The sequence below is a fragment of the Spermophilus citellus genome, assembly GCF_964194105.1.
Source record: "Spermophilus citellus genome assembly, chromosome: 14".
NCBI classification, from domain to species: Eukaryota; Metazoa; Chordata; class Mammalia; order Rodentia; family Sciuridae; genus Spermophilus; species Spermophilus citellus.
The window spans coordinates 76,461,537-76,477,429 of NC_138194.1; the positions used below are offsets into that span (position 1 = coordinate 76,461,537).

Sequence of the window (15,893 nt, forward strand, 5' to 3'; positions counted from 1 at the left end):
ATATTATGCAGGCCTGGAACTTAAAAGTTAAGCCGTGGCATTCATGGAGAACTTGACCGCCAATCCCTCTTGCCAAAGAGTGAGGCATTTATACCTACAGAGACAGCCGTGGGTTATCAATACCAGGGCCCAGTTGATTTTCCCTGTTGGTTTTCTGTGTGTGTGTGTGTGTGTGTGTGTGTGTGTGTGTGTGTGCGCGCGCGCGCCCAAGTTCCAGAGTCACAGCTCAAAAACCGGGGGCGGGGCGCCTGCGCTTCCAGGGATAGTCCTGCGCGTGAGTTCTTGGCAGCTGCTGCGAGCGGCCAGCGCAGACTCTGCAGCACTGGCTTTGCGATGGGACACCTGTGGCTCCTGGGAACCTGGGGTCTTTGGGCGTTGCTCCTGCGTGCCGCGGATCCCCACTCAGGTAATCCAGTCAGGGAGTTAGGGAGGCAAACAAAAAGAGGTCCGTGTAGACCATACCCCTGCTCTCGGGATCGCAGGAGAGGTGGGACCACCTGACACCTGCTCTGGACCCAGGTTGTGGGGGCAGATCCCAGGCAATTTGAAGACCTGAGAACTAGGCTTGACAGATAAAGTACAGAAAGAGACAGAGTAACAGAAAGGATAGAGAAAAATAGAGAGAGAGCCTAAAAGATTGCTTTTAATTTATCAGTAATGCTGTTCGAATTGTGGAACCTCCCTTCAAAGTGACATAGTTGTAAAGAAACTGAAATTGGGCTGGGGAGAAGGAGAGGGGTGGACAGACACAACCTGACTTATTCCTCCCCTCACTCTTCTTGGATCCTTTTCCCCATTGAAGGAAGGCAACACATGTCAGTCACTTCCAGGGCAGCTACCCGGTGTCTTCAAAGTAATACCCAGAAGAGGGCTGGGAAGAGAGTGATAAGATAAGAAATTGGAGTTGTGTTTGGAGATAAGGAGGATGAACTTGAGATAGACACAGCACCGTCTGGAGATAGGATCCTGCTCCCTCCTTGGGGTTCCCTATTCTTGTCTGTCTGTTGCCTGGAGTGACCAAGATACTGCAAGGAGGAATACCTTGGAACTTTTGGCAAAGAGAGACCAGAAGTACAGAGGCTTTGGGTCTGGGGGCTGGCAGCTGATCTCCTTTATGTTGGAGAACTTTTGCAATTATAGGTCAAGTCCACACTATGAATTTTCCAAGAAGGAATGAACTATCAATCATAATTTCCTTAACTTTTTTTTTCATACATTCATTTCAAAATATTAATCTCTGTGGCCTTTCTTTGTTTCCCTGCTTAAATCTTTCAACTCACTCTGAGAAATTGTTTTAAATTATAATTAAATTACAAGAACAGTATAGTTTAAGCAGAAAATTAAGCACTTCAATCATGGTGATCTTCAAGATATTTCTAAGAATTGCTTGCACTTCTCCAAAGAACAAGCAGCTTCCTCACCCTCTGTTTGCTCAGGCAGTTCTCCCTATCTCAAACTCCCTTTGTATTTCTTCATGATAGGACTAGGTTAATTAATTCATATTTTTCCTCCAACATGCAGCAGGGAAATTCCTTCTTTCTAGAAACCAGTATAGCCCAAGCTGTACTCTGAAATGCTCCTTCTGAGTCACCCAGGACACTTTGTTCCCATTTTTCACTCTGTACTGTCTAAGCTAAACTTTTGGAAAGTTAGGACTGAAATGCAATGATGTATCCCCGGGAAGCAAACCTAGTTTGTTGAGAGAATTACTGGTCTTTGCACTCACTAAGAACTCAGCATCATCAAAGCACTAGAAAGATCCTAGAAATTATCTTTCCTGAAGTGACATCCTGTCACAGCAAACAATTTCTTTTTAAAACACAATCTTCCTCTTTATACTTGGACTATTCTTTCAGCCTACATACCACCGCACTTCTTATGTGCTTTGGTAAGGATCTACTTCTCCAAAGTAGTGTTGTCTGCTGCTCTGTGGGCTACCAAGCCTAGTAAGGGTTTAATAAGTGTTTTATCATAGCATAGGTAAGAAGGATGAAAATGATTTTGTATTATTCTTGCTCTTTGGAGTACTTAAGGTAGTACTTTGCACAAAGCTGGTGAATATTAACTGAGTTAATGACTTCAATCCCTGTCAAGTCATTGAGCCAAAAAATAAAACCTATATGTATTTACTTTTAGTCCTATCATATTCACAATGGTTCTCTTATGATGTTGTGATATGTGACACAAAATATGGTGCTGGGAATGAAGAACCTGATGATTTTAACTCTTCGCACTTTCGTTATCTTTCAGATGACTCTGAAGTAATCCCTAAAGTCATGGAGGTACTACCTAAATATGGCAGCATAAATGGAGCAACAAGGCTGACTATCAAAGGAGAAGGTATCAATCCTTGTTCATGTGTGTCTGTGTGTATGCATGCACAAGTGCCAAGGAATACTATTTTACATTTAAAATTTATGGTTAAACAAAAAGCCCTATACAAAACCAACCAACAAATAAATTAAAAACCCAGCTAGCATTGTTTCTCTACTTGGCCAAGGCAGTAAAATTCTAACCCTCTTTGATGGGCTAATAAAATCCCTCAAACTCTTAATCTGATCATCTGAATTCTTACTGTTATTACTTGTTTAATAGTAAGATCTAGATTTAATAATTGAATTGAAAGGAATATCTTTAGCCCAACTATGTAATTATTTGCTTTACTTTTCATGAGTCTAATAACAAGCTAACTTATTTTTTTATATTAAATAAAGCATTTGGGGGCTGTTGAGATAGAATGCAAAGAAAGTTTGATAAAGAAATAGAATGTTGATGAAAGATAAAAGACAATAGAAAGCAAAACTCTGGATCCCTTCTCATGCCACCTAACCCCTATCGCATGCTTCATCAGGACATAAGTTATGTATGATTCTCTTTCCCCCTGCCTGGTCTTAGGATGAAAATATAGAAGGCAATCAGCAAATATATTTAACGAGAAGCTGCTCCTAGTATTAAATAGAAATATGTGGCTCTGTCAGCCAAAAGAACTTTGAAATATAAATGATAGTAGTATTCAGATACTTGAGAAGTTTTGTAAGATAAGAAACATCTTTAAAAGATGAACAAAATCTTCTACTTGGTTTTTAAAATAAGGATATTTTTTCTTTTGGAGTCAGATAATTGACAAAGCAAGAAATTTAATTGTTTTTGCTATATATTGGTACATTTTTAAATATTTCTAATATTTTGGAGAATCCAATCTCTCAATGATATTCTTAAAATGTTTATGCTCCTGAATTGTGAAAATGTATTTTGGGTTAAAGTGCTCTTTTCTAGAGTAAAGATTTGAAAACAATGTATTTGTTAAAGATTACTTTTAAGATGTCTTGAACTATCTTTTCCTTATATTGTAAATTACTGCTAAAATGATGTGCTTAGTGGCTACTGGGTTTTAAACTGGAATTTAAATGTCATCAGAGAGAGAGAGATATTCAGATTAAAATCAAAGAAACTCAAAATACCCAACTATTTCCTTCTGTCTCCCAGCTTAAACTTTTTCTTATCTAGGAATAATGGCTGGAATTTAAGTACATTGATCCAGCTCAGTCTTGGGTAGGAAGAGGGAAGATAAATCATTCTATTCTTAAAGCATTTTAGAAGGCTATGCTTATTGCTCTAGTTATCACCTTTGTTTTTTAGGTGATAGATGACTTTCTGAGGAAGTTAGGCTCAGGATTCTTAGTGAAGTACCAAGTGTGTCAGTCTCAATTTCTGAAGACTCTTGGCAGAGAATTATGGAAGAGTGAAGTTATATTTGAACAGCAGACTTCTGCACCCCACATTTATTGGTTTTTCCCTTTCCCTGATTTAATTGCACATTGCAGTCAATTAAAATGTGTTGGTATATATCTTTCTCAGAGGCTAAGTCTAAATAATGTTTTTACTGCTTCAGAGAATTAGAGAGTAGCATAAGGGTTATCAGGGGCTGGAGAAAGGGGAACAGAGGTATTGGTCAAAGGGTATGAATTTTCAGTTATGCAAAATGAGTGAAGTCCTAGAAATCTACTGTACATCCTAGTGTCTATTAACAATAGTGTAACATATACTTAAAATTTTGCTAGGCTGGGTGTGGTGGTGCATGCCTGTAATACCAGTGACTTGGGAGGCAGAGTCAGGAGGCTTAGAAGTTCAAAGCCAGCCTCAGCAGTTTAGCAAGACCTTAAGCAACTCAGTGAGAACTGTCTCAAACAAACAAACAAACAAACATAAAAAGGTGGAGGGAAGTGATTGTGGGATGTGGCTCAGTGGTTAAGTGCCTCTGGGTTCCCTGGTTCAGAAAGAAAGAAAGAAAGAAAGAAAGAGAGAGAGAGAGAGAGAGAGAGAGAGAGAGAGAGAGAGAGAGGAGGGAGGGGGAGGGAGAGGGGGAGAGGGAGAGGGAGGGAGGGAAAAGAAAGAAAGAAAGAGAGAAAGAAAGAAAGAGAAAGAAAGAAAGAGAGAAAGAAAGAGAGAGAAAGAAAGAGAGAAAGAAAGAAAGAGAAAGAAAGAAAGAGAGAAAGAAAGAGAGAGAAAGAAAGAGAGAAAGAAAGAAGATCTTATATCAAGTGTTCTTATTACAACAAAAAAATTAAGAAATAATGCAAATGGCAGGAGGTAACTTTTGGAGATGATGAATATGCTTATGGAATTGCTTCTGAAAATGGTTTCATAGGTGTATATTTATTTATCTTCAACTTGAACAAGTTGTATATAGTACATTAAGTATATACATCTTTTTGTTTATTGTTTATCAATCATACCTCAATAACACAGTTTTAAATAAATACAGATTTTAATATAGGGTTTTGGGTGCACATGATGTATATGGAAAATGTACAAAGCAATGGTAATAAATTTACAAAACATATCAGAGCTACTATGACTACATGAATGAACTTGAAAAAAAAGTTTAAGAGAATACCTTCACATAACTCATCTGTGCGTCCTGATGGATAGATACTCTGTTTTTATAATTGCACACAGCAGCAATAATTTATCAATCAAAACCATTTTCCAAATGTATTTGTAAATTCTGGATGATTACCTGAATATTGGTCCAATATGATTTTAAAATACTTTATTTTTGTAAAAATCATTGTAAAAATTAAATATTATGGAAAGTTATTGATTTGGAAATTGAGTTATCTGAAATTGCACCCACTAGAAAATCTGCTGCTAACACTCTGGAGTATTCCAATGCCACTTGACTATTTCCAAACACAATGTTGACCTTTTAGACAATATATTAAAAAAAAAGTTTGCTTAAGAAGCCAAATGTATATGGTTTTATAGTTAAGAAGTCAAAAAAGAATTGTTTTGATCAGTGGCATGTCTTAGAAATAATTTTATCTTCTAAGAAGACTGATTAGATGAGGAAGAAAGAGTTGTGGAGTATTTGTAAGCATAATGCTTTTGTGACTTTGTAGCCATGCTCAATAGTCTTCCTTGATATTTATCTTCCTGTTTTTAAAAACAGTGAAATGAGGAGAGTTAACATTTTACTTTTGGTCATTTTTTCCTACTTGTTTCCCATGTATGGCACCACATTTTTGTTGAACTGAAGTATTGAATCATATAAAATTTATGTTATGGAAAGGGCATGGACTTTGGTCCAGTCTGGCTTTCAATTCCGTTTGCCACTCTGCATCTTATGTGACCAGAGAAAACTACTTCTCTGAGCCTTGGCTAACCTCATCAGTAAATTGGGCTATTAATTTCTACCTTTTAGTACTATTGAGAATATTGAAAAGGAAAATTTATCTAAGATACCCATCATATAGTATATATTGTAGATATTAGGGCTCTTTTATTTTTCCTATTGTTTGATTTCATGTTATAGGCTTGGCTTCATTCTGTAGAAGTTATCTTCCATTAATCAGCTGTGTCTTTCCTCCCAGTTGGTTTGAATGTTACAACTTTTCAGTGGATTTCTACATTCCCAGTTCTGTTGAAAGAGAGAGAGAAAAAAGAAAGAAAGAGAGGGAGAGAGAGAAAAACCAAAACAGTATGCATTGTACATAACAACTGCCTGCTTATACAACACTGATATTTTCCATGATAGCAACATGGGTGTTACTTTTGGATTGCTGCTATCAGGAGACCCAGGTTTGTGTGTCTGGCAATTCCTGTCTCCAGTACTTCTTCAAAAGAAGGAAAAAAAAAAAAAAAGAAAGAAAAAGAACACATCACCAGGTCAGGAATTTCCCTCTGAAGCCTCAACTTTTTCTGTTTCCAGGGTACACCCAACCCTTCCTGTAATCTTTGTGCTTTGGAGGGCTTCCAAAGGTGTCTTCTTTGTACCAGATTATTTGTTTAGAATTATAGTTCTAAATTAAAATTCTTTTAGGAAGTGATTTCTTTGTATTTCATTTTACCTCATTGGGATTAGTTTAAAAATTAGGAATACACCTCTATTTGTGTTTTCAAGCAAAATTAAGAGAATTATGGATCTTACTTATTTACTTCATATTTTTCGTAGATTTTACTCCTATAACATAGATAGATACATACATACATACATACATACATAGGACATACTATTCCTAAGCTAAAAAGAATCCTTGGCTAGTATTATTATTTCAGGACTATAGCTGCTAAAGAGCAGACCTATGTTATGCTATCATTGATGTGGCATGTACCTAACAGAAAAATAAATAAATATATATATATATCACATCCTGTACCACACCACAAGTAAAATTTTCCATTCTTTAGTTAGTTGCCAGCAGTCCTTCTGTGTGTTCCAAACTCAATGTGAACTCCAAAGATAAGCAGAAATTGGCAAAAGAGTGTGTTAAAGAGTGGCTTTCTTTGCTGTTTTCATGTATTTTTTTCACAGTTTCATTTTAGTAGAAACTGTCTTTCTACTTTCAAATCTGCAAATTCAATGCAAATATCTTTCTTTCATATGTAAAATTTATTCATAATCAGTTTATGTCAAATGAGTTGCTGGATCAAGGTTTAACCTTTGAGGAATAAAGTACTATTTATTAAAATCCCATTTGTTGAGTTTCTTCTTACTTTTCCCACATACAAAGGAAGGATAGGAGAGATGCTAAAAAGATAAGGTTTGGAGTAAAAGCACTGACATCTGCAAACTGGGCTCAAATCCTAATTGCCCAACTACTGATTCTGTGTTATTTTGAAAATAGATGTTGTTGCTAAACCTAAATCTCAGGATTTTTTTGGTGACTAGTAAGAGCAGATATCTAGTGAACTCTTCTTCCCTGATATCTTATTGAGCCAGGCACCTTGTTAAGTGTGATATATAAGTTATCACTTTGTGTTTCTAATAGGGTAGGTTATGGTGTTTTTTTCCGATGAGGAGACTGAGCTGAGAGAGTTTATAGCTTGCTCAAGGACATACTGGCAAGGAAGTGCTAGAGCTAGGATTCTAATCCAGGGTGTCAAGGTCCAAAACATGGACCCTTCCCATGAAACAGTACTGTCATTGTGCCCAATGTCACCTCACAGGCAGCTTTACCAAGGCTGGAGTTTGGAAGCTTTGGTATTTGATGAACATTTGGCTCAGGAAAGTCCTACTTCTTGTCCTGTGCTAAGCTAAACAATATTGTATTCATATTATCTAATGAGCCTTTGAAAAACACTGAAAATGTCCAGTAATTTAAAAAGGAGTCCCACCACAAATGTTTTCCAATCTCCCTCTGTCACTTCAATTACTGAAACCATTTAACGTGAAGCACAAATTGTGATAATGGTTGTTTTGTTGAATACTGGAGACTTCCAGCATTTTAAGATAATATCTTAAAAATATCTTACAGTATTATAAGTAGGACATTTATGTCATTTACAGCATGATAAATAGTTTGTAAATAGGAATTAAAGACTTAAATTTGCATCTCTAGGCTTACTATTTTTTTTTCTTATTTACTAAGGTTAAGTTTATTATACTGTGGGATAAGATAGTCTGTAGGTAATTGTAATATGAAATTTAAATGGCTAATAAACTTATATTAATAACATGAATGCAAATATTTTACTGTAAAAGAAATTTTTTATAATTTCAAAAATAGTATTAGTCACCATGTTGACCAAATTGGTGCTCTAATGTTAAGTACCTGTAATAGTCCTAGAAAAATATTTTTAAATAGACAATTTTTAAATTTCAGACTTTAGGAATTTTAGATTTTGAAGTAATCTGGGCAAAAACTGTTTACTAATTTAGTTTTATAAAATATTATATTGTAGATAATTTAATAGTTGTATGCAATTCTCTTTGCAAACTAGTCTAGATATGTCATTAACATATTATTAGAAGAATACTTAATTGTAGGGCTTAATTAGTAGAATACTATCCAATTGATCTCATCTATAAGTTTTATTTCAAAGGTGAATATTGTTTCAATAATAAAACATTTTTGCATGTGGGCTAAGGTTGTGGCTCAGTGATAGAGCCCTTGCCTAGAGCGTGTGAGGCCCTGGGTTTGATCCTCAGCACCCCATAAAAAAATAAAGGTATTGACAACTACACCTAAAAAATAAATATTAAAAAAAATTTTAATGTGGCATAAAAGTAGTTAATGTCCACTTCCAAGTGTAGTTTTGAATTTGCACATGTAGTGAGATTAAAATAATTTTCTGCTATTTTACATTACATTTACATCCATTTGTCCCATTCTATTGGGTCATGCCCATAAGCATACCAACATACAGTTATTTCACCCACCTGAAAAACCTAAAAGCAAAATCACTGACCTTTTTGCTGCACTCCCTTCTCTACCACCTCATTTCTCTGCTTCCTTTTACAGTAAATTCCTGAAAAGTGTTACCAGTATTTATTTCTTGTATTTATAGTTCTTTAATCTTCTGTTGAATCCCAGCCAAAATATTAATCCCACCCATTTCTCCATGACTTACTAGGAAGCAGCTTCTCTTTTCTCAGAACAGCAGCCAGTGAATCTAGGGTAATATTAGTCGGATGAGGCTGTGCCTCTGTTTCAAAACCCCCAATGGTTCCCCACTCATAAAAATAACCTAAATGCCTCTATTTCTGGTTTAATTTGTTACCACTTCTCACTTTGCTCATATTTGAATCCACACATATGGTCCCACCACAGGGCTTTGGCACATTCTGTTTCCTCTATTTAAAATGCACTTCCCTTAGATACTTTCAAGCTCCCTCTGAAGAGTTTCCAGGACCATCTATACCTGTGTCTTGCTTAAGAGTTTCGTGGCATCACCTTTGATTTCAGTTATAAATGCTATGAAGTCACTCTAGCCTTTTGCTTTCCACTGTCATCTTCCCTGGTCAGGAGAACTATGAGCAGCACACATAATCAGTGACTTTGTATGGAGGGAACAGTCATTCAAGGTAAGGCTCTAATGGACTCCTAGGCAGTGGTTGATGACAAGTTGGCCAGGTCCTGAAAACAGAATTGGAAGATCAGAAAAAGGAAAATTAGAGAGACAGCTAAAGGGATCCAAGTAGTTGAGCAAAAAGCATGCCAATCTACGTATCTCAAGTTAACTCCTATAGCATCCCACACAGAAGAGTGCAATAAAAAGATCGACTAGATGACTCATCCGGAGCTTCTCTTTTTGGCTATCTCAGTGCCATAGAAAGTGGCATGGAGTGGAGGCTGTGCATGGACCAACACTATGGACTTATTTCCACCAAGAACAAATAATTTACCCTATTGCCAGTAGCAGAGACCAACACTGAGCTCTTAGAGGGTACTACCCTCAAGAAGTCCACCCTGCTACTAAGTGAAAAGTGGATTACATCACTCCCTTCTCTAATGAAAAGAGTAGAGATTTCTTGTCACTGGAACTGACACCTACTCCAGATATGGGCTTTGCCTTCTCTTTCCACAGTGTTTCTGCCAGCACCATCTTCTGAGAGCTTGTAGAATCAGATTTATTGTCATGTAATTCCACAAAATATTTTCATTTAATAGTGAGAAAGTTGTAATAATGACCACATGACCACAAAACCTGTGTCACTAGGAAATATCTAGCCTAATAGAATGATAGAAGAGCCAATTTAAGCCACTGCCAAGATGCCAGGTTGCAGATAATATCCTGTGAAATGGCCTTCTGTTGTCCATTGTACTCCACATGCATTGAACCGTGAAGATATATGCTCCTATTTCCCAGCAGATAGAATGCATGGATCTGGAAACAAAGGAGTGTTTCCCTTCACCATCACTCTCACTGATCCAGAAATTGAATTTTTGCTATCTCTACTTGCATCCTTAGGCTATCCTGTATTTGTAGTGTTAGTTTCCAGGTAGAGAAGGCCTCCACCAGGGATCACAATTTGAGCTATTAACTGAACTGAAACTATTATTACTACCTAATTAGTTTGAAAATATCTAGAATATTTAGTACAATTCTAGAGATAATCAATTCTCCTTATCAGGAAGAGGTAATGTTTTTGCTTAGTGCAGAAAGGAGGAGTGTATCTGGAATTCAAGATATTTGTGGGAGCATCTCTTGGCTTGCATAACTGTGAGTAAGCAATGGCATCAACTGCAATCCAACAAGGGTAAGGCAATTAAGGATTCAGATTTCCCAAAGATGAAGGCTAGTGTCTCCATTATCTGCAGTGCTAGTGACAGGTAAATCTATAGTGTGTGATAGAGAGGGGCCATGGTGAGTATTCTTTATAGACTCAGGATCAGTTATGTATGGCAGGGTGGCCTGTGGCTTGTTGCACTAACCCTCTAGTGTTAAATCTTTAGTAGAGCTCTCAGCTAGCTACCAGACTGAAACTGATATCAGACTTGGTGAATGTGCTTAAAATGTAGGGCATAAGCAGATATGTATGGTGTAAAGCATGGACTGTACCAGATGCCTTTTATACTTAGACTCACATCCTCTTGTTCTTAACTCTAGTTCACAGCTGTGGTAAATAGTTCCCTGAGTACTTTGACTCAATCTATGCTTCCACTTTCCTGCCTGAAGTTCTCTAAGTCACTCACATGTGACTTAGGACATTGGAACCAACGTCGAATATACCTATGTGCAGCCCAAAAGTGCAGGAAAAGTTATATCCCCCAGGGGGAACCCTTAACCAATGAGGATATTGCCACTGATTCTTTCATTAGAAGGGCATTCTATATTTTCCTTAGAAATTCCAGCACGATGGAGCTACAGTTGTCCTCAGTAATGCCCAGCTTCTTTTTCTTCGAGATTTACTTTCCCTTATCCCTTCCTACCTAAACTATTTCTTTACAAGTCTTCACCTAAGACTTACTTCACAGGAATTATAAATAATATTCCTCAACTCTTTCTAGGTCCTTTAGTCCATTGTTTTTAAACAGTAGTTTTCCCTACCACATATAGCATGGGTATTTGGTGGTAGTGGTGGTGGTGATGGTGTGTGTGTGTGTGTGTGTGTGTGTGTGTGTGTCTGTGTGTGTGTGTGTGTATGTGTGTGTGTGTGTTTTCTGCCATAACGCTTTTGTGAATGAATTAACTTAAGCCAATTTCTGTGCTACCAAACAAGATAACCTATATAATCATAGGAAAAATATGCAGTCGGTTAACAACTAACTTCAGAACAACTCATTATTATTTATTGAATGATTTGATACTGAATTACAATAGATTATTGTAATTATAGATCTCTAAAGATAGAATTCTGTTATTAATAATTGAGTGTTCTTACTTTTCCAGGTTTCTCTCAAGCAAACCAATTTGACTTTGGAGTTGATAACGCTGAGCTGGGAAACAGTGTGCAATTAGTTTCTTCTTTCCGGTCAATTACTTGTGATGTAGAAAAAGATTCAAGTCATTCAACTCAAATTACATGCTATACTAGGTCTGTTTCAAAGTATCTTTAATAACATCATTCTTTTGATGTCAGAAATAGTTTATGCATATTGGTATTGGAAAAGTTTTGTCACTCTGTATATTGCAAGCAATCTTTCTGATTATCAGTTATGTTTGATTTCATAATGTTTAGATCATTTTATACCTTTATTATATTCAATTATAATGTTCTTTCCACATATGGGCATGATAAAAATATATCCTATATCCTTTTTCATTTTATTAGAGCCATTATCTTATCATTATTGAGCTCTTTTAGGAGATAAATAGCTACTATTAAATTGTAATGATGTACCTCAAAATACCAAAATTATGCTTTCCTGTCTAATTTGATTAATTTTGTTCAAAATATTCACAGTTATTAAGATTAAAGATGATCATTTTGCATAGTGACATTTCAAGTTCTTTCCTTTTAGCCCAAATTGATGTGTATTATTAGCATCTTAGGCAAAAAAATTAATTTTTTAAAATTGCAACATCTTCAGTATTGACCTTAGCAACAGCATATAATCCAGAGGATTTCATCCACATTACCCATGCTAACTGTTTTTCAGCATCAAAAGCTTCCTTAAGGGAAAAGTTGATTAATACTTTATTTAAAAAAAACACAGCATGAAATATATACCAAGGCAATGTTAGTACTTTTAAATGAATATTATTGTTTTTTATTTTATTTGTTATCCTCTTTAATTAGCACCAATAAACACAGACTAGGCATTTGCTGAGCCATATGATATTATAATTTGCAACATGGAGTGGTTCAGGATGGACCCCTTCTCACATGGAATTTGGCTATAAGTCAATTTGAATTTTAGACATTTTTACTTTCAAAAATAACGTGATCTGGAGCAGTATTTTTCATTAATATTATACGCTAAATAAAATGATTACATTTCTCATATATTCTTCATTTGCCTTCCAGAGCAATGCCGGAAGATTCTTACACTGTTAGAGTCAGTGTGGATGGGATTCCTATTGCAGAAAATAACACCTGCAAAGGTCATATCAAGAGCTGGGCATGCAGCTTTAATGTATGTGGATCTTTTCTTATTTACAAATAATTGAGCTTGTTTTCTTTCTTTCTTTTTTGTAAGAACTAGGTTTTTACTTTCTGATTTGACAAGTTCTTTCTTTCCATATCCGCCAGTAATTGAAACTCCATAGTAATTGAATCTCTTTTATTTCTGGTTTGTTCCTCCTCCGTTAAATTAATTTTATTAATGAATTAAATATTTATACTTTCAAATTATTTTCTTGGTCACACTTTTTTCTTATTTCTGCTTTTAGTTTTATTCTCCCTTTTCCTATTTTCAAAGGATTCACCACTTCATCTTGAACAGCAACACAATTACTTTTCTTCTCTGTATAATTTCTAATATAGTGAACCTCCACTCAGATTTAATTTCCATGAATAGAAGTGTTTGTAAAACTACATTTTCTTCTAAGCACCATCTCATATATTCTTAAAAATTGTATTTAGGTGTTAAGTGGTGGATTCTGAATACCACAATCGTCCAATATGAGATGGAATGCTAAGCAAAACCATAATGACCTTTGTCCTTGAGATGATTCTGATTCCCATATATTTCTGGCTCCCATTTTTCTACCTAGATGTGGAGCCAGGTTTTGGTTCCTTGAATATCGTACTTAAATGGCTCCCAAATGAGCTAAATTCAGAATAAGTTGACTGGACTTCTTCTTATTCCTCCTTCAGCCTATTTTTTTCTCTGATTATTTCTCTCCATCTCAAGTTAGAAACTTGTTACTACCCTTGGTTTCTCTCTACCTTCACTTTTGGTTGCACAACCATTCAGAAGCCAAACTGTAATGATCCTATCCTCTGACTCAGCTCTTAAGTTCTTCTTCTTTCACACATGACCTTTGTTTTGATACTGGTCTTATCATCGTTCCCCTGGTTATGGCAATAACCTCTCAATAGGTCTCTCTACCATCTTCATTAAACAGCTCAGTTTTACCCTCCTCACCACAAACATTGTCTCCCCCTTGCTTGGAATTCCTGCTTCACTCATTGTGAAGGAGGTTTTCTTAATTCTGTCACAGCCAGGAACCAAGTCAGTCTCCAACAGTGACTTCTAACACGTTCCCCCAGATGGAGGACTCATATAGTTGACTCAGTTCTATTTAGTGAATTATTTCTCATAACTCAGGAGTCTTAAAATTCCCCCAAGAAGATGTGGGAGATTTCTTCCATAGGATTCCTCAGTTGTAAAGTGTCTTAATTCTGTAATTCAGAGTTCAAATAGGTTCTTATAGCATCATTGTGAGAATTATATGAAATAAATTAATAAATCAATCTAAAAGTAATTGACACATAGTACTATATTTAAGGGTTTTAAAAAATATTTATCTGCGTACCTTAGCACATAGTCCATTATGCAGCAATTATTTTTAATATGATGTTTTATAAAATCCCAGCCAGTAAAACTGACTTCTTTCTCAAGGTAAATGTTAAAATTTCAAGCTAACAATATTTTGAAATTAAAGAGAATTTTTAGGGGATTAGGAAAATATTTTGTAAAATCAGAAAATGTTTTAAATTTTATTTTTATAAGAAAGGAAAATATTTTGACTATCATATTCTGAATATTGTTGAGATATAAACAATTTAAGAAGTATTTCTACTGCATAAAATTGAAATAGAAATGACTGCTTATTAATATTATTATTTTACAGGCAAAAAGTTTCAGAACCCCAACAATAATGAGTATCACACCTTTATCTGGAACTCCAGGTTTGTTCTATTATAGCTAAAATGCTTTTGGTTTTGTGGTCATTTAATTTCTTTTCAGTATATAAAGTGTTATAATATCTGAAAATTCTGATTGTAAAATCCTTATCAATTTTTTAAAAAGTAGTTTTTAAAGTCAGCATACTATACTGATACACACCTACTAATGTTTAGAGCAGTGCAATTCACAATAGCCAAGTTATGGAACCAGTCTAGGTGTCCATCAATAGATGAACGGATAAAGAGAAGGTGGTATATATACACAAGGAGTTCTACTCATCAATAAAGAAGAATGAAATTATGGCATTTGCTGGTAAATAGATGGAACTGGAAAGCATCATGCTAAGTAGATTCAGAAAGTCAGGGGTGGATCTTTTCTCTTATATGCTGAAACTAAAGAGAAAAAAAGGAATAAAAACTCTATCTCACACACACACAAAAAAAGAGAGACCAACAGAATATAGGAAAGGGATCAAGGGACAAGGAGGATGATCTGGGAAAAGAGAGGTATTGGGGAATGAAATCAACCAAATAATGCTATGTGCATGTACAAGTATATCACAATGAATCCCACTTTTGAGTATATTATAATGAACCAATTAGAAAAAAATAGAAGAGAGACCAAGAACGAAGAGGAAAGGGATCAAGGGGGAGGGAAGAGAGGAGGAAAAGGGGAAGTACTGGAGAATGAAATGGATCAAATTATGTCCTGTGCATGTACAAATGTCACAGTGAATCTCACTATTATGTATTATTACCATGTACTCACTATTATGTATTACCATGTATTTAATGTTTTAATGAAAACATTAAAAATTATTTTCAATGACTACATCTGAATCTACTATAAGGTGTTTAATTTTCCCTAGTTGGACATTTAGCTAACTTCCAATGTTTTATTATAATCATAACTATGATTATACCAGTTTATAAACCCAACAGAAATATGTGAGATTGTCTTTTTTTACCACCTGGACAATTGTAGGTACTAATTGTTTTCAAGTATTTATATGAAAAATATTGTAAGTTTTAATTTTTTTCTAATTATTTGATTTATGTCATTAAATTTATTTTTTAGTCTTATTGAATGAACACTTGCATTTCCTTCTTAAATAAAGAAGAAATATCTCCTTGGCTTAATTTAATGCTAGCCATTTTTATATTAAGTTTAATAATTTTATTTGAAGGATTATTTATATATTAAATATTTATATGTCATGTGGGAAATTTTCTTAAATTTATCATTTCCTCTGAAAATGTATTATTTTTCCATCAGATGGCTTTTAATTCTTATTTCAAACTTACAGGTCTTAACCTTTATTATTCGTTTCTTCATTTTTATGCTGTAGAAGACTTTGCCATCCTGATTATA

General features: G+C 35.2%; 1 protein-coding gene across 1 annotated transcript in view; it reads left to right on the forward strand.

Annotated features, from left to right (window-relative positions):
* Window positions 1-280: 280 nt before the first annotated feature.
* PKHD1L1 (PKHD1 like 1) overlaps window positions 281-15,893 on the forward strand; it is a 141,818-nt gene continuing 126,205 nt past the window's right edge. The window contains exons 1-5 of the mRNA XM_081266473.1: window positions 281-406; window positions 2,251-2,340; window positions 11,617-11,761; window positions 12,695-12,803; window positions 14,467-14,524. Coding sequence (XP_081122599.1) covers window positions 334-406; window positions 2,251-2,340; window positions 11,617-11,761; window positions 12,695-12,803; window positions 14,467-14,524 — 475 coding nt within the window. The 5' untranslated portion in view covers window positions 281-333. The remainder of the gene's footprint in view (window positions 407-2,250; window positions 2,341-11,616; window positions 11,762-12,694; window positions 12,804-14,466; window positions 14,525-15,893) is intronic.